The sequence below is a fragment of the Belonocnema kinseyi genome, chromosome 7 (assembly GCF_010883055.1).
Source record: "Belonocnema kinseyi isolate 2016_QV_RU_SX_M_011 chromosome 7, B_treatae_v1, whole genome shotgun sequence".
Classification (NCBI taxonomy): domain Eukaryota; kingdom Metazoa; phylum Arthropoda; class Insecta; order Hymenoptera; family Cynipidae; genus Belonocnema; species Belonocnema kinseyi.
In genome coordinates, this window is record NC_046663.1 from 61,208,090 (window position 1) to 61,227,357 (window position 19,268).

At 26.7% G+C, this 19,268-nt stretch overlaps 1 protein-coding gene across 1 annotated transcript in view; it reads left to right on the plus strand.

Annotated features, from left to right (window-relative positions):
* The window catches only part of LOC117176826 (basement membrane-specific heparan sulfate proteoglycan core protein-like), a 642,506-nt gene extending 625,510 nt beyond the window's left edge, over positions 1-16,996 (plus strand). The window contains exons 55-58 of the mRNA XM_033367162.1: positions 2,659-3,034; positions 3,772-3,973; positions 6,117-6,467; positions 15,720-16,996. Coding sequence (XP_033223053.1) covers positions 2,659-3,034; positions 3,772-3,973; positions 6,117-6,467; positions 15,720-15,774 — 984 coding nt within the window. The 3' untranslated portion in view covers positions 15,775-16,996. The remainder of the gene's footprint in view (positions 1-2,658; positions 3,035-3,771; positions 3,974-6,116; positions 6,468-15,719) is intronic.
* The last annotated feature ends 2,272 nt before the right edge of the window (positions 16,997-19,268 follow it).

Below are 19,268 nucleotides of genomic sequence, written 5' to 3' on the forward strand. Positions count from 1 at the left end.
AATCTGAAAAATCTCTATCCCATCCACACACTACTCCTTTCCCCTGCCGAGTGAGTCACGCCTACCCCGAAAGGGAAATGGCTTAATGGTATAATAATAATATACATATTGTTTATATGTATTCAGTAAGGACTACGATGAAATAACATGAGTGATGGCTGAATGAGCCTCATTTTGCACGCACGCACGCACGCACGCACTTACCCACCACTTAATCGCGGAATGTGCTTGCCATTTGCGTGCGATATGGGTCATATTGTGCGAGTTTCATGGGTGCTTGAAGCGTGCGTCGCATGATTGTTATCTGGGATAAGATGATTTATACCACAAAAGATTCATTTTTCAACCAAAAGAACCACAGTGAATGAATTTTCAACTAAGAAGATTAATTTTCCACCAAAAAAGGTGCATTTACAACAATAGACATAACTTTCCATAAAGAATTGAATTCACGACCAAAAACATGACTTCTTAATATAATATCTGAATTTTAAATAAAATACTTACATTTTAAATAAAACAGTTAAAGTTTCAACCAATATTTAAATTTACAACCAAATAGTTAAACGTTAAAGCCAAAGAGATGAATTTTATACCAAAAAGAAGATAAATTGTCTACTAAAAAGAAGAATTTTCAACCAAATACTTGAATTTTCAATAAATAAGTTAGATTTTTTAATCAAATAGTTCAATTTAATAAAAAACATTTAACCAATATTTTCATTGACAACGAAATAGTTAAACAAAAAGTTAATTTATATAATAAAATAGGTTAATTTGCTTGAAATAGAAAAAAGGACGAGAAAAGAAACAACAAATAAAGATTTTTCAATCAGGAAACAAAGAAAATTTTATCCAAATTGTTGATGTTTCAAGGCAAAAAACTGAATTTTCTATAAAGCAGTTGAATTTTCAGCACCATAACTTTGACCTAGGTTACTGAATTTTCAATTAGAAAAAGATCAATTTTCTACGAAATAGTTTAACTTATAATAAAAAGATTAAATTTTTAATAAAAAAGTAGATTTGAAACTAAAATTGCAACATTAAATTTTCAGTAAAATAAGATAATTTCCAACAAAGAAAAAAAAGATTTTTTAACAAATAAAGATATTTCAGTCAAGAAAGAAGAAAAGTTTCATCCAAAATATTGAACTTTTAAACCAACAGACGATTCTTTTCAACGAAAAAATATTAATTTTCAACAAATAATATAATAGATAATATTTCAACCAAAAAATTCAATTTTATATAAAAAATAGTATAAATCACCCGAAAAGGCGAACTTTTAACAAAATAGTTGAATGCTCACCCAAACAGTTGCAATTTTGTTAAAAAATATGAAATTCCAGCCAAAACAGATGAATTTTTTAACCAAAAAGACATTAAAATATGAATTTTCAAAACGAACAAAATAATAATTAAAAAACAGTTACATTTTTAAAGAAAAATAAAATAAAATAGAAATACAAGATAAATAAATGGCTAAAAAGAAGATTATATCATAGTTAACGAAAAAACGTCCTATTAAAAATTCCCTAATTCTTCCTTGTCCAATTTTTCATTTCCCTTACCATTATATTCAAAGAACAAAATCTTAACCCTTAAATGACACTGGGGGTCCATTGGACCCCAGACCATTTTTCAACGAATATAAAAATTCGTAAATTCCATTAATTTTTCATTGTTTTTGAAAGTGTTGAAAATAAAATTTAAGTTACAATACGGATTGATTCTTTACAAGAGATGTTAAAGAATACCCAAAAAAAAACATCTTAATAAAAATATCCAAAATTAAACTTTTTACAACAGTTTAAAAACGTTGGGGTCCAAAAGACCCCAAGTGTCAGCTACGTTATTTTTTGGAGGTGTGTCATTTAAGGGTTAATCTAGTACAATTTTTAACATACACTATTACCAAGGGAATAAAACAATTTCAAATTAAAATTTAAAAAATTGGAGTTTTTTTAATCCGTGACAGTTATTCAAATTGCCTCTTATAGATATCCCCTGAATTTTTCAAGTTTTTCGATATCCCTCACTTTTCCTTACCAGTGAAATTCCAAGAATTTTTTCTGATTTCCAGGTTTTCCCTGACCTAGGGCCTTTCTGTTTACTCTTTATTTTATTTTATTCATTATGTTCTTTATTGTGTTCTAATTTATTACTTTTGAATCATTAAAGCCATAGTTTTAAGTCGGGTTGTTGCATGAATTTTAGATAAAATATTTTTTAAATACTGTATACAATTCTAAGAATGATAAGACATTTGAAAATTGGTTTAAATACTTCACTTGCGAGCAATAAAAATATTTAAAAAGAAGTATCAAAAACCCTACTTAAATAAATCTCTGACCTTGAAACGCCACATCCTGCAAAACGCGGAACCAATTAGGAAAATGGTATACAGTGGCTCTATTGACTAATGAAGCATCATTCGTTTTCTCCCGACGCTGCCCAATCAAAATTTCTCATCGTCCCGCGAAAAATTTGAAAATTATACTTCCTAAACATTACAAAAATATATTTAACCTTCAAAAAAACTTTCAAGTAATTATATGCGATTTTCAGTGCTCTTTTAATTTATCAGAAAAAGAAATTATGTTTGAAAATATGCAGCAACCCCATTCTATAAATAAATATTAAATTTTTTAACAGCTCGAGGTATCATCAATGAACATCGACCTTCTGAAATCGCCAATCGACTCAGCAAACGTGGAAGATTGTTCATCAGTTCATCAAAATCAAACCGCTCCCTACATTCTTTCAACAACTCAATCTCCAGTTTTTATAACATCAACTAAATACGATCCTTGTATATCAAATCCTTGTATAAATGGCTTATGCCAAAGTACCAATTCTCACGATTATTCCTGCACATGCGAATATGGCTACGTGGGCAGAAATTGTGAAAATGTTCTCAAACAATGTGAATTGTTGATTCCATGCAAAAACGGAGGCACCTGTACCGATCTTCACGGATCATATAAATGTGACTGTCGGCTCGGTTATACTGGACAAAATTGCGAAAAAAGTACGTAGAAATCGTAATAGTTCCAGAGTTCTGCCACATTTTAGTGAACTCTTGAGAGTTCCGTCGAATTTGAAGAAACTCTTAAAAGGTCATCATATTTTATGGAACTCTTAAAAGCGCCAGAGTTCCTTTACATTTGATGGAACTTTCCAAAGACCCAAAGTTACCTCATGTTTAATGGAACTCTTATGAGTTCCAGAGCTCCGAACCATTTGAACGACCTCTTCAGAGTTCTAGAGATTCATAACAGTTTATGGAACTCCTAAAATCTTCAAAGTTCTGTCACATTTGATGGAAAAATTAATTTCCAGAGTTTCCTGATATTTGTGAGAACTCTTATGAGGTCCAGAGTTCCGTCACATTTAATGGAACTCTCAACATTTCGAGCGTTCCATCAAATTTTAGGGAACTCTTAAAAGTTGGAGAGTTCCGTCACATTTTATAGAAAACTTAAAAGTTCCAGAGTCCCTTCATATTTTATGGAACTCTTATGAGTTCCAGAGTTCCGCACCGTTTGCCGACCTCTTAAGAGTTCCAGAGATTCATAACATTTTATGGAAATCTTACAAATTTCAGAGCTCCGTCACATTTAATGGAACTCTTAAGAGTTCCGGAGTGCCGTAACTTGTAATGGAACTCCCAACAGGGCCAAAGTTCACTCGCATTTGATGGAACTCTAGAACTTAATTCTTATTGTAAGTAATTAAAAAATGGTAAAAACAATTTTTTTTATACAGCCGCTGAATTTTCCTACGACGTTGCTTTTAAAGGTAATGGTTGGTTGGAACTTGACAGATCAATAATGACACATGAGGAAGATCGAGAAGTCTTGGGTTTTGAAATTTCAACGAATAAATCAAATGGACTGATCATGTGGCATGGGCAAACGCCTGATGATATGAATCCTGATGATTACATCTCCCTTGCAGTGGTCGATGGGTAATTAAAAAAACAACATTTTTAGTAAAAAATTACAGAGTTCACAGTCCGAAATTATCTTAAAACAATGCCTAAGATTTCAAGTCAAAATGTATTGAATTTTCAACAATATAATCGAATTTCCCAACAAAAGAATATTTCTAATAAAAGAGATGAATTCTCATGCAAAATTCGAATATTTCAGAAAACTGTTGACTTAAAAATCCGAAAAGATGTATTTTCAAGAGACAATTTATTATTCAATCTAGAAGGATAAACATAAAACTAAATAGTTGAATTTGCATCTCGAAAAGATGATTTTTGTAGAATATTTGAATTTTTAAACAAAAAATTTACTTTTGAGCCAAGACTTTTCTACCCAAAAAGATTAATTTTCCATTGAACAGTTCAATTTTCAGTGCAAAGAATTAATTTTCAATTTTAAAAAACGAGTTTTCAACAATACTGTTAAATTTTCAAAGAGAGATAAATCTTTAACAAAAAAAGTATTTTTTTAACAGAGAAGCTAAACAGCCAAAACAGTGGAATTCAACCCAAAAAGGCGAGTTTTTAAAATAAAAAACAACAAAAAAATAAATTTTTAACGCAACAGTTAAATTTTGAGCTAAATAGTTAAATTTTCAACCAATTTGAAGCCAAAAACACGAATATTTTACAAAACTGTTGAATTTGCAACCAAAGAAATATTTTTAAAAACAAAATAATTGAATCCTCAACCACAACAGATTAATTTTCAACCAAATAGTTTAATTTTCATCCCAAAAGTAGACTTATTTAGAAGAAGGTTGCATTTTTTACCAAGAAAGTTCATTTTGGACAAGCAACAGACTATTAAAAAACAACAGTTAAATTTTCAGCTAAAAAAAAATATGCCACGAAATTGTTGAACTTTCAAGCTAAAAAGACGAATTTTCTACAAAAAAGTTAATTTTCAACAAAAAAGTTATTTTTCAACAGAATATTTGTCATTTCTATGAAGTGTTTTAGTTGGAAGTCTGACGGGTCACCCCTTTCAATGAATTCAATTACTTTTGAACTAAATAATTGAATTTTGTACCCAAAAAGACAAGCGTTCAACAAAAAAGTTGAATTTTTTATTTAAAAAAAGACGACTTTTTAACAAAATAGTTGAATTTTCAACCAAATGTGATGAATTCTAAACCATAAATATAATAGTAGACTTTTCGTTAAAAAAGGATTAACTTTCAATTAAAAAAGATGAGTATTTTACGAAAAGATGCATTTTCAATAAAAATGGACGAATTATTAACCAAACAATAATAGAAATCTCAACAAAAAAATATCAATTTTTACCAAAAACTTGCATTTTCATGTAAAATTGATGAAACTTTTACTAAGAGATAAATTTTGAAACCAAAAAGATGAATTTTCAACAAAACAATTGAACTTTGAACAAAGAACAATTATTCCTTCTAAAATGTCAAGCACATTGCTTACTTAAAAAAAGTATTGTTTACAAAATATTAAAATTTTCAACCAAAGAATATAATCTTAGAAAAAAAATGTACATTATCAACCAAAGAGTTGAATTTATAACCTAAGAAGATGAATTTCCAACAAAATCGTTGAATTTTTAACCAAAATTAAATTAATTAAATTAAATTTAGGTCCAAAAAGGCATGAGTTTAACAAAATAATGCAGTTTTTAACAATATATTTGAACTTTTAACCAAGTAGTTGAATTTTCAACCAAATGGACCAAGTTTCAAAAAAATAGATAGAACTTGAACCGAAAACAGTTGATTTTTTAACCAACTAGTATAATTTTCAAGCCGGCAAGGACAAAAAGTTTCAGAAGACAGTTGAATTCATTACCCGAATAGTTAAATTCTCAAGACAGAAGTATTTTCAACCATGAATTTTCAAGCCATAAAGGCGAATTTTCTACAAAGAACTTAATTTTCAACAAAAGATATTTTTCAAAAGAACCATTGAGATTTAACTATTGAGAATTTTATTAAATTTCAACCAAATAGTCAAATTAAAAAAAAAAAATCAACCAAAAACAGTTAGATTTTCCAAAAAAAAGGGAAAGTTTTTTAAAACAAGAAAGAAAAGAGGACTGCTTCAAAAAATGGGAAAATTTTTCGAAATTCAGAAAATTGACGTTTTAAATTTCCAGATACGTGGAGTATCAATATAATTTGGGATCAGGACCAGCAGTGATTCGAGTTGTAGCCCAAAGAGTGGACGATGGAGAACGGCACAGAATAATTCTTAAAAGACAAGGAAGTGATGGCAGCATTGAATTAAATGGCGAGCACACGGAAAGTGGCGTTAGCGACGGCTTGCAACAAATTCTCAACACTCGTGGCAGCGTTTATTTGGGAGGAGTTCCTGACTTTGGCATGACTTATGGTAGATATCGAGATGGATTTTCCGGATGCATTTACACAGTCGAAGTGCAAGATTCCGGGGCAATCGACATCGGAGAAAAAGCTATCAGGGGGCAAAATGTTTCTCCTTGCACAAGGTGAGAAGAATTTTTTTTCGTATTTTTAGAACTTAGTTCAGATTTACAGGTTGCAGGGTGGCCGCTGGACCTGGAAACCGATAAATGACCGGGAATTTATTCCTTGACCGTGAATTTTACCAATTTTCCGAATAAAAATCTTTTAAAAATTCTTCATTATAGATTGTTAATTTTATGTGTATATTTTTAATATAAAGAATTTAAGAGTGCAGTCTTGAAGACTTACACAATAAAAAATTAAAAACGTTTGAATTGGGAAATTTTGATAAAAGACAGTAGTATTTTATCAACTGTAAATATAAATAAATTAATAAATAATTTTTCAAGTGTATTAAAAACTGAACAATAATTTGTTTGATAAAACCATTCTTAGTTCGTTCAAAATTTAAGAATTTCCAGATTGTTACTGTTTCAGTTCGAAAGTCTTAGTCATTCAAAAAATGTAAAGGTGCGATTGAAACTTTATAAACTATTTCAAACTTAAAAAATAAATTGATAATAAGATATTCGTAATTAAATAGGCTTTTATTAAATTTAAAATATTGTTTCAGTCTAAATTATTCACTTTGTAACCCATTTAATTTGAAATTTCGTAATTTAGAAAAAGTATAAGTAATTAATATGTAGCAATATTTAACTGTTCATTTAAAAAATAATTAAAAGCAAACAATTTGAAATTGAATTGTTTTACATAGAAAAAGCTTTGAGTCTCTAAAATTTTGAAAAGCTTTTAAACTTTTAACTTTACAATTTTTATTCTTCTATTTTTAAAAAATGTTTAATTTTTAAGCGAAATTGTTGAATTTTTATGTAGAAATAATAATTATAAACTTATTATTTGCAGAAAAAATTTGAGTAATTTTAAGAAATATTAGGGGGTTCGAAAAGATTTAAAATTAATTGAAAACTTTGAAATGATGTCAAGTAATTTAAACGAAGTATGTACACATTTTTTTATAACTTCTAAACATATTTGGAAATGAACAGAATTTTTTATACAACTTTGGAAATTTCTTAAAATCTTTTGAAATATTCTGTTAAAATAATTATTCAAAATGAAAAATCATTTTCAATTTTCCTAGGAATATTAAGCAAAGGTTTTTGTTCTTTCGGAACCTTTCGCAATGCATAAAAAGCTTCTAAATTTTTGTTTGAAATCTGAAAAATCTACATTTTGTTTAAATTAGGTTGTGGGTATATTTGCATCGAAATTTCGGCACGAATAGACAAATTTTCTCTGTACACACAGTTCGTTTACATTATTTGATATCATTTTAAGTTCTAAATTAATTAAATTTTTTTAAATTTCTAAATATCTCTTATAATTACTCAAATTTTTTTCTGCAAATGATAATTGTTTAATCGTTATACATAAATCCAAATTGCAGGATTTTCTAGAAGTTTTAGAACAAATTTAATTAATTTTAAAAGTTATTTAAAAGTTGTAAAAAAATTTCAAAAATTATTTTAATTGTGAAAAAGTTTAAAACAACTTCTAGATTTCTCAAGATTTTGAAATCAATTTTTAAACCTAGATTTATTTGTTTGGAGCCTAATATAAATTTTGGAACACCATCACAAACGAATAAAATAAGCGAAATCTCGTTTTTAAATTTCCATCAAATTTAACCAAAAAGATCAATTTTGAAACAAATAGTAGAATTTTTAACTAAAAAAGATACATTTTCAACCAAAAATGGAATTATTCAATTTTTTTCCTTTTAAATTTAAGTTTGAACCATTTTTTACCATAAAAAGTTTCATTTTCATACTAATAAATTTGCCAGTAATGCAATGAGTCTTCAACTAGAATAATTGAATTTTAAACAAAAATATGAATTTTCAACTAACATTATGAATCCTCAACTGGAATAAATTAATTTTAAACAAAAAATACTAATTTTTACCAAATAATTGAATTTGTAACAAAAAAATAAATAAATTTTTAACCAAAAGGTGAATTTTCGACTAAAACATATATATTTTCAATTTGATGATTCTTTAACTATAATAGTTGTATTTTAAATTTAAAAGATGAATTTTCAAAAAAAATTATAAATATTTAACTGAAATAGTTGAATTTTGTATAAAAAAGATGAATTTTCAACCAAGAAGATTGATTTCTACAAAAAAAAAAGACAAATTTTCACCAAAATACATGAATTTCCAACTAAAAAAGGTTGATTGCCAATCAAAAATGAAAGAAGTTATCACTTTAAAAAATTAATGTTCACTCAAAAAGATGAATTTTTAATTGAAATGATGGAATATTCAATATTAGAAAAGTTATGTTTTCAAATAAAAAAAGTCATTTTCAACAAAAACAAAAAAAAAACGACTATTTCAAAAAATAGCTACAATATCAAACCAAGTGATGAATTTTCAACTAAAATGACGAAAGAAGATTCTACCAAAAACTATGAATTTTCAACTAACAAAGATTATTTTTCCACCAAAAATCAAATAATTAAATTTTTAGTTAAAAAGATTAATGCTAAACCAAAGATATGCATTTTTTAATAGAATTACAAAATAATCAATTGAGATAGTAGTAACATTTTTAATATAAAAAAATTTTCTTTGAACCAAAAAATTTTTTCGAACAAAATTGTTCAAGTTTCAACTGGAATAGTTAAATTAATTCATAGTCAAAAACAATTGAATTCAATCAAAAATAAGACTTTTCAAGATAAGTTGAATTTTCAATTAAGAAAGATTTTAATTTTAAACCAAGAAGATGAATTTTCAACTAAAAAAAAATCAACTTTCAACCAAAAATGGAATGATTATATTTTTAATTAGCAGCAAAAAGTGTAAAATTTTTTAAAATATTTCGAAAAGCTTCCACGTTACTTGTGTTAATCAAAAATCGTATACAAATTACTAAAATAAATAATAATAGGAATAAAACCTGAAATTTTGAAAAAAAATTTATTGGAAAAATTCATTTTTTTCTAACTTTTTGAGTTTTGATTTATTTTTTTCACTCTAAAACTAATAATTTTAAAACATGGTAGGATTATGTCATATCACATTATATAAATACTAAAAATAAGTTTGATTTAAATTCTTTTTTTTTAAATTAGGTTCATCAACTGTATATAAGAATTACTTCCTGATTTTCAAAACTAAAATGTAGTTTGAGTATTAAAAATTGAACAATAATTCATTGTACAGGACGATTCTAAACCTGTTCAAAATAAAATAATCAAAGACTTTAAAATTAAAAACGGAACTGTTTGTATGCAATATTTTTGATTTTCGAATAATTTGAAATTTTCGGTGTAAGAAATTCCTTTTTTAACCTTGAACGGGTTAAACAAATTTAATTAAAAAAAGGACATTTCATCAATATTAAATAATACTGGACTGTTTATTCAGAATAAGCAATTATTAATAAAAAAATTCAAAACAAAACAATTTGAATCTGAATCGTTTAATTTTGTTACATTATTAATTTTTAATTGAAATTGTTCAATTTTGATCTATTAATAACTATTTAACAATTATTTATTTTAAACGACTTATTTAAAAAGTTTGCAGTTTCTAACAAAATTAAAAATAGTTTAATTTGCATTGTTTACACAATACAAACCATAAAAATTTATAATTTGAATTCACGACCGGATAATAATTTCCAGGATAATTTTTGGAATTCCCGGCATTTTTCCATATTTTTCAAGGTCTCTAAATTTCTATAGCAGTGGCCTCTGATTAAACAAATTAGATTAATTTAGGCAATTTTACATGCTGCACAGAATAAGATGGATTCCATCCTCGCTCGTGTTTCCGGATACAGATACGGACGTTTTCGACGATTTTGTACCTCCACCACCTGTAAATATAATTCACCCGAAACCCACAGTCAATAATCTTGCAATCCGCAGCATCGACTGTTTTCCACTATTGATAGTAACATGTGTTTTAAGTTTTTTAATAAATTTTCTCAGGCAAACTTGCCCACTTTCATCACCAACGAGATTTTCACAATCTATTTTTTTACTTTGAAAGTTTAACGAAAATTTAATGATTGCCCACTTCCTGAATAATATTAAAATTTGGGAAGTGTGCATCTCAAATGCTTGTCAATGTTGTTTATGACTAATGAATCTGTAAATTATTTATTGCTTTACTAATCCCGGAATTCAACGATTGAGGTAAGTATTTCAGGATTTTTTTCCAATTTTTTGAAGGTATTTGAAATTGTAAATAAATGTGCCCGTACGAAATTCTTAAAAACTAGGAAAAAATTAATACAAAAAAATTAAAATAGAGGAAATGATATTTGTTTAAGAATATAGAGTGCATAATTTATTTAAACTTGAAATTGATCAACAATTAAGGTTTTAAATTTAAGAGAGTATAGTTTGAATGTGATATTCATTTTTTAATCATTTAGACTTCACTTCCTTAAAATGCTCCCGCAACAGGTGAAATAATACGATTTTTCACGAAAATAGGCGAATAAAATCTGTTGAATAAAATTATTACAGATACAATATTGAATTTAATATAAAACGCTTTATATTTTCAAGATTTTAAGTTAAAATATATTTCATTTTCAACAAAGTAGCTGAATTTTTAGTCATAAGATAAATTTTTAATTAAATAGTTTTATTTTGAACTTGAAAAGTCTAATGGTTTAGAAAATAGTTGACTTTTAAACACAAAAGAACTTTTTCAACGAAAAAAGATTAATTTTCAAACAAATAATTTAAATTAAAAAAAATATTTTTTAAGTAAAACGATGCATTTTGTTTATAAGACAGTTAAATTGACAATAAAAAAGTTCATTTTCAAGCAATAAAGATGCATTTTGAATCATTAAGGACGAGTTTTGCATCTAAGAAGATGAATGTGTAACGTAACAATTGAATTTTTGACCGAAAAAGATTACTTTTAAACAAAATAATTTAATTTTCAACCAAATAGTTTAATTTTTAATTAAGAAGTCAAAATTTGCATATAAAGAACAGGAATTTTAATAGAAAAACAGTTGGCTTTACTTATTCGGTTCTATTAATTCAGTTTTTGACAATTTTGGAAATCTTTTGCAATGTTTAAAAATATTTTTAAATATTCTCTATATAATAATGTTTGAAAATAAAGATTTACTTTGAAAATTCCCAGGAATCTTTTTAAACCAAGGATCTTTAAAGCTTTCAACATCTTTAATAAACTTCAACATTTTATTTCAAAATCTTCAAAAATTTACATTTTATTTTAAGTATGTTTATCTTTGCAAATATTGAAAGATTTTTAAAGATTTTTCACAGCTTTGAAAATCCTTTGGAATGTTTTGAAATCTTCTTACATAATACCTTTTAAAAAAATTGACAAATAAAAAATTTCCCAGAAATCTAAAGACAATTTTTTTATTCGATTTTTGTCGCGATTTTCTTTTTTGAATTTTGCAAAACTGAAAAATTTGGCTTCAAAATGTTTTGTTTAGAAATCTCGAAAAATTTATTTTTATAAATAATTTTTCAAAGAAAAAAAAAATTTAAATTTTACTATCTTAAAAACTTTCAACATCTTTAAAAATCTTTAATTTTTTATTTCAAGCTCTTCAAAAATATGCATTGTGTTATTGCATTAAAAAAAGTATGATTATAATGTTCTTTTTTGTCAATAATGTTTAGAAGCATCCTGAAATAAATTTTACCATCAAATAAAATTACTTATTTGGAAATTTTTATTTATAAAATGACGGTGCAGAAATTCGTAATCTTTATTGGTAGACAAAAACAAACAGAAATAAATTTTTAAGCCAAAAAGACTAATTTGTAATATGTTCTTAACAAAATTGTTGAATTTGCAACCACAAAAGATTTTTCAGTCCAAAATAAAAAAAAAATAATTATAATCTGAAGACTAGAGAATAGGCTACAGAAAATTTAAAAAGCTTTTTAAACATTTAATATGTATCGAAATAATATCTAGAAAATTTGTACACAAGTTTTACACAATCTTATAATATATTAGAAAAAATTTAGGAGTTTAAAAGATATTTGAGACGTTTTCCTGCTTGGAGAAAATGTAAGAATATTTTATAAATGTTCGGAAATCTTTAGTTTTAAAATATTTTTAATCTCTTCAAAATTCCAAAAATTCTTAAATATCTTTTAAACTGACTTCTGTAATGCTTTAAAATCTTTTTTGATATTCTAAATTTTGTTTAAATTTTTTTGAAATTTTTTATATTTCAAATATTCCCTAAAATTTCCAGAAAATTCTGCAAAAAAAAATATGCCTTCAAAATCTTCCTGATTACTTTTTTGATAATTTTGAAAATCTTTTTGAATGCTTTGCTTTCAAATCTTCTACATTTTTCATGTAATTTTATGAAATCATTAGAAATGTTTTTAAATCTTTTTCAATATTTTCTTTAAATTTACCCTGTAATCTTAAGTAAAAAATTCATTCGCTTAAAATCCTTAAGCTTCACAATTTTATTTATAATCTTTAAAAATCTACATTTTGTTTCAAGTTTTTTTAAATATTTGAAATGATCAAAATTGTTCCTAAAATTTTGAAAAAAGTCTGAACATTTAAAAAATGTGTGTTTATATGTTCCATATTACTTTTTGATTATTTCGAAAAAATTTTGGCATGTATCGAAATTTTTAAATATTTACCTAAAATAAATATTGCAAAACAAAAATTCATTTTCAATTTTTTGAGAAACCTTAAGAAAAATTTTTATTTTCTTGTAACCTTTCAAAATTCCTAAAAAGATTCTACATTTTTTGTTCGAAATCTTCCAAATTCTACTTTTTTAAAAAATAAAATGAGTTTTTATCCCTTAAAAACTTCTAAATATCTATTAAACTTACTACTGCTTATTCGATGTCTTTTTTAAATTTTGTAATGGTAAGAAATTGAAAAATTTTGCTTCGAAATCTACTACACTTTTTCGCGAAATTTTAGGAAATCATTTGAAATATTCTTCAATCTTTTTTAATATTTTCTTTAAATTCACCATGTAATTTTAAGTAAAAATTTCATTCTCTTAAAATCCTTAAGCTTCACAATTTTATTTCAAAATCATCAAAAATCTACATTTTGTTTTAAATTTTTCGGTGAATAAGTTCACAAATTATAGTCCGGTAGCAAAAATTTGAAAATAGGATATTCAAAAACAATAACTATTAAAATATTTTCTTTTATCAATAATGTTCAGAAACATATAGAAATAATTGTTATTATGAAATAAAATAATTTATTTAAAATTTTTGATTCACTAAAACTATGGCGCCTAAAATTCGTAATCTTTATTAATAGATAAATACCTAAATAAAAAATACCATGTTTATTTCGAAAATAGAGAATTAAAATTTTAAATGGTTCTTTAATGAAAAATACAAGAATTCTGTTCTTGATTCATAACATTTAAAAGTTTGATGAATTAAGAGCAGAAATGTTGTTATTTTCATTAAAGAACCATTTACAATTTAAATTTTCGCTTTCAGAAAAAATAACAAACTAAAAACAGTCATTTGAAGTCATTCACACAGTTTCAAAAGTTTTCCAGAAATCTGAAAAAAAAATTTTTATTCGAATTTTTTCTAAAAGTTCGTAATCTTGCAGAACTGAAAAATTTGGCTTTAAAGAAATCAATTAGAATTTTATTATCTTAAAACCTTTCAATATCTTTCTTTAAAAATCTTCAAGTTTCTATTTCCAATCAAACAATCTAGTATTCAACAAAAATGAGTGCGATATTTTCGAGAATTGCCTTTCACTTATTTTTTTAGATGCGATGAAAATATATATTTTTTTAAACGACTAAGAATTTCGTAGTTACACTTGAATTCTCGACGTTGAAGAGGAATTAAAATTTTCGTTTATTCTGAATTTAATTTCTTAAATATTTTATTCGTGTTTAATATGTATGTATGTATGTATGTATGTATGTATGTATGTATGTATGTATGTATGTATGTATGTATGTATGTATGTATTTAATCTCTCCCTTCTACGGGTTTGAGGGCCTCTGCTCCCTGTACATATATTTACAATTCCATCCTTAGTCTAACTTAACTACTATTTATATTTTACTCTTTCGCATTACGCAGGATAAACAATAGTAACAGTAGTGATATTAATTCCTAAAATGAGCGAGCTTCCAGGGCTTCCATTTCCTCTTACCATAAAAAAATGCATTTTCCACGATGTTGAAAACAATTTTCGTTTTTTACTGTCCCTTTTCAGGATCACCCGTTTGGCTCTGCCCTACTCCCTTACTTTCCCCTACTTCTCCCAATTTCTTCATCCACATCACTCCCTATCCAGTACCATTCAAGATCCATCTTACACACTCATCCACACTCAACTGTCCCTCTTCCTCTCCTGTACATCTTTCTAATACATGTGCCCATGACTCCATTTCGTATGCACATACTCTGCATAAATTCTCCTCTTCATTCATCCCATATCTGCATGCTCTCACTCCTTATCCCATTCTGAACCGTGCAACCCTACTCCATTTTTCTTCCATTTTTATTTTTTGCAGATATTCTGGTTCCGTCATATAATATTTGTTCATCTCTCTTCTCCTTGTTTAACCAATAGCTCTAACTCTATGTCCTGCCACTCCATAACCCCTTCTCGAATATTACACACCCTTCTCATTTTTCTCCTTTCTTCCTCCCATTTTGAATTTCCCACATTACTTCTCGCTTCATTGTTCCGAATTTCGCCGAAACATGCTTGTGCAATTCTACTTCCCTCTCCCCTTTTTAGCGTCTCTTCAAACTACCAGGCTCTCTTAATTTGTCTAATAACCATATTTTCTCTTCCTAACTCTTCTTTTAACACATATCCTGGGCAACTCCAGCTAACCTCCATTACCTACCTCAGAAATCGCTCATGCATGCTCTCTACTTTCCTATGTTCCTTCCATCCCCAGATCTCCACACCATAACACAACACCGCCCACACCAACGCATCAAACCCCTTCTGCCTCAAACCAAAAACCTAGGTAACAGAACTCCTCCACAATTTCCACTTTTTGTCCGTTCATCTTCCAAACGTAATTTATTTTGCTCTTTCTATTTCTGAAACACATCACCTTTGTCTTATCTACGTTCACCGTCAGCTCTTTTGTTCCCACATACGAGGAACGGAACAAAGTAGGAACGGTTTTGGGTAATAGCAAACTATACTCTCTAGCATACGCGGACATTGTAGTTCTATTATTCGTGTTTAATATAAATTTCCCTTGAAATAATTTATATTTTTTCGTTTCAGTAACTTGAGCAATCAAATTCCATCGCAGACACGGAAACGTAAGGCGTTGTATTAAAGATAAAAACCAAAATACGCTTGTGCCTGAGAACCTATGGTTTCTACGACAAGTTCTCATTGATAGATATTCAAACTGACTGAACGAGAACGATGTAAATAATTTAATATTAACGCTGAATCTAAGCAGGAATTAATCCTATTTTACTTCCGATTTTCGACGATCGATACTGACTTTAACTAATAATATATTGGCCATCGAAAATTTTAAACAATGAGCAAATGTTTAAAAAATGCCAGTTACAAAACTTGAAGATTGTGGCGCCATATCACGATATTAGGAAAACACGTATGAAAAATTTGAAAAAATATGGCAAATATTTGCAAAATGATTTGGAACAACTTGGGAACAGTTGTTTATACACTTAAGATAAATAACCTCCTTTAATATAAACTTATTGTAATTTTTATGATAGTTCTAGATAACCTAACGTTTTCTACTGCTTTATTTGATATACCAACTACTTTTTAAGAAAGCTTATGAAATTGCGACGCTTTTTTCGGGCCATTAATTTGTACGTACTTTTGAAGACTTGCCATTTGTTTTTCGCATTTTATGTTTTACAATCATTGGTGGAGTCAAGGCCTGGCGGTGCAGGGTTCTTGTTATACGGAAAATTTTGCCAGTTAGGGGCCATTCTTAAATCTTTGGCTTTTTTATATCCCCTTTCTCCCAAAAGTAACGTAGCCGTTGGCTAAAGACGGTTTTTCAGTTCATAAATTCTTTTCAATTAAATTAATGTATATAAAATATTGAATTCAATACGAAACACTTCAAATTGCTAAGATTTTAAACCGAAATATATTGCATTTTCAACAAAATAGTTGAATTTTCAACTACCCAGTGGGCACAAAGATTGGCGATGTCTTTGCGACATCGTTACGACAGCTTTACGACCTCCTATCTCTAATTCGTTAAGGCGTCCTTACGATATCGTAAATACATCGTATGATCTGACGATGTCTTTACGATATCGAAAAGACACCGAAACGACATAGAAATAGGATGTCGTAAAGTTGTCGTAAAGATGTCGTCACGATGTCGTAAAGACGTTGCCAAATTTTCTGCCCACTGGGTAAATACATCTTTTACCCAAAGACATAAATTTTCAACAAAAAATAAAATAATTAATTAAACAGATGTACTTTTCAATAGTGAAGACGAGTTTTCCAAAAAATGGTTAAAGATTTAACTATAAATTACAATTTTCAAGTCAAAATGACAAATTTTTCGAACACAGTCTAATTTTTAAAGAAAGTTACTTTTCAATAAAAAAGATGAGTTTTCAACCAAGAATAATGACTTTTCTACCAGAAAAGATGTATTTTCTATTCAAAAGGATGAACTTTTAACAACGTGGTTGAATTTTTGACAAAAAATAATTATTTTGACAAAATAGTTAAATTTTTTAAAAAATAAATAGATTTTTAACAAAATAGATTGCATTTCTAACAAAATTGATGAATTTTCAGCATACAAAGATGCATTTTCAATCAAATCGTCAAATTTTCAACAACAAACATTTTAATTTCATCAAATATTGCATTTATAAGACAAACAAAAAAATTTAAAAGACAGTGGAATTTAAAAAAAAAATCATTTTGAACCAAGAAATATTACTTTTCTACCATGAAAGATAAATTTTCAACAAAAAAGAAAACTTTCAATCAATAATGATTTTTTAAAAAGATAGCTAAATTCTTAACAAAAAATTTGAAATTCCAACAAACAAGAATAATTTCAACTAAAAAGGATATATTTTCAAACAAAAATGAAAAAGATAAATTTTTAGTAAAATCAGTTTATTTTCAACAAAGCAGTGGAATTTTCGACAAAAAAGTAATAGTTAAATTTTTAATCCAACAGTTGAATTAAATAAACAATCATTTTTAACCAATCTTTGAAGTTACAACCAAATAGTTTTTAAGGGAAAATAGATCAATTTTCAACCAAGAAGATTCATTTTCTACCGAAAAAGGCGAATTTTCTGTAAAATAAATCATTTGTCAAGTAAAAAGGATGAATTTTCACAAAAATCAGTTCATTTTAAACAAGGTTGATTGATTTTTAACCAAGAAGGGTAATTTTTTACTAAAAAAATACGCATTTTCAACAAAATACAAGAACTTTCAAATAAAAAAGCTAACTCTAAACCAAAAATGCAGAAGTTAAATTTTAATTAAAATCAGTCAATTGTACACAAAACTCAATTTTCAACTACAAAAAATAACTTTTTAACAAAATACTTGAATTTACAAGAAATTAATTACATTTTCAATAAAATAGTTAAATTTGTAATCAAATAGTTGAATTTTCAAAGAAAAATCTTAACCAATATTTGCATTTAGAGCCAAATAGTTTTACTCTAAAGCAAGAAACGAATTTTAAACAGACAGGATGAATTTCCTACCGAAAAAGATGACTTTCCAATAAAATACATGAATTTTCTATCAAACATTTAAAATTTTTAATTTATACAATATATAGGATAAAGTTTCAACTAAAAATGGAACAGTTAAATTTTCAGATAAACAAGATATAACAAAAAAATTAGTTTTCAAAAATGTTGTTAAATTTTCAACCAAGAAGATTAATTTTCTAATAAGAACACGATTTTTGAATAAATTACATGAATTTTTAACAAAATTATTAAATTTTCAATTAAATAATAGATAATAATTATTTTATAACTATATATTTATAATCATTAATTTAAAAACATAAATAATTAATCAATAAAGTAAAATAATAATCCCCCCCCCCCTCAAACTGGTAACGTAGTTTATGGAAAGTACCGTCAGGCCACTTTTTCTTTTAGGACTACATAATTTCACTGCCATTATTTTCCTGAAAATGTAGCTTCTTTTTCCCTATTTTTCAGGAAGCTTAGTGTAAAATGATGTGATATCGACGGAAGAAAGTTTCTCAGAAAGTTTGCTTATTAACTGGTGCTAGTAAATTTAGATATTTGAAAAATTTTAGTAACTTCGATAATATAACATGCATTGATTCTTGTAAAAACACTTAATGTGAGAAAGGGCCATATTTTGCTGAATAACCAAAGCTTAGTGCATCTTTGCTAAATTTAGTTAACCTTATTTATTATTAAATTGAAATCAACTCAGAGTGGCTGTTGTTATCAAGAAAGAAATTCTCGATTTTTTCCAAGTTTGTAAACAATTATCATGGTAATGGGAATTTTAAAAATAGGCCCAAAAATATTATTTAAAATTATCTTGTATTACGGAATTATCATGAAAAATTATGAATAATATATAATTATAATATTTGTAAAAAATCAATTCGATCATTTAAAATTGCCAAAACGCTTTTAAAACAGGGGAAGTTAGGATATTTTTGACGAAAACAAGGGAATAAATTCTTTTTAATAAAATTAATGTCGGTGCCATAATCCTCAAATTTAATGTTGAAAATTTTTTCATTTTCAACATAATAGTTAAATTTTTAACAAACAAAAAATGAATTTTATTACC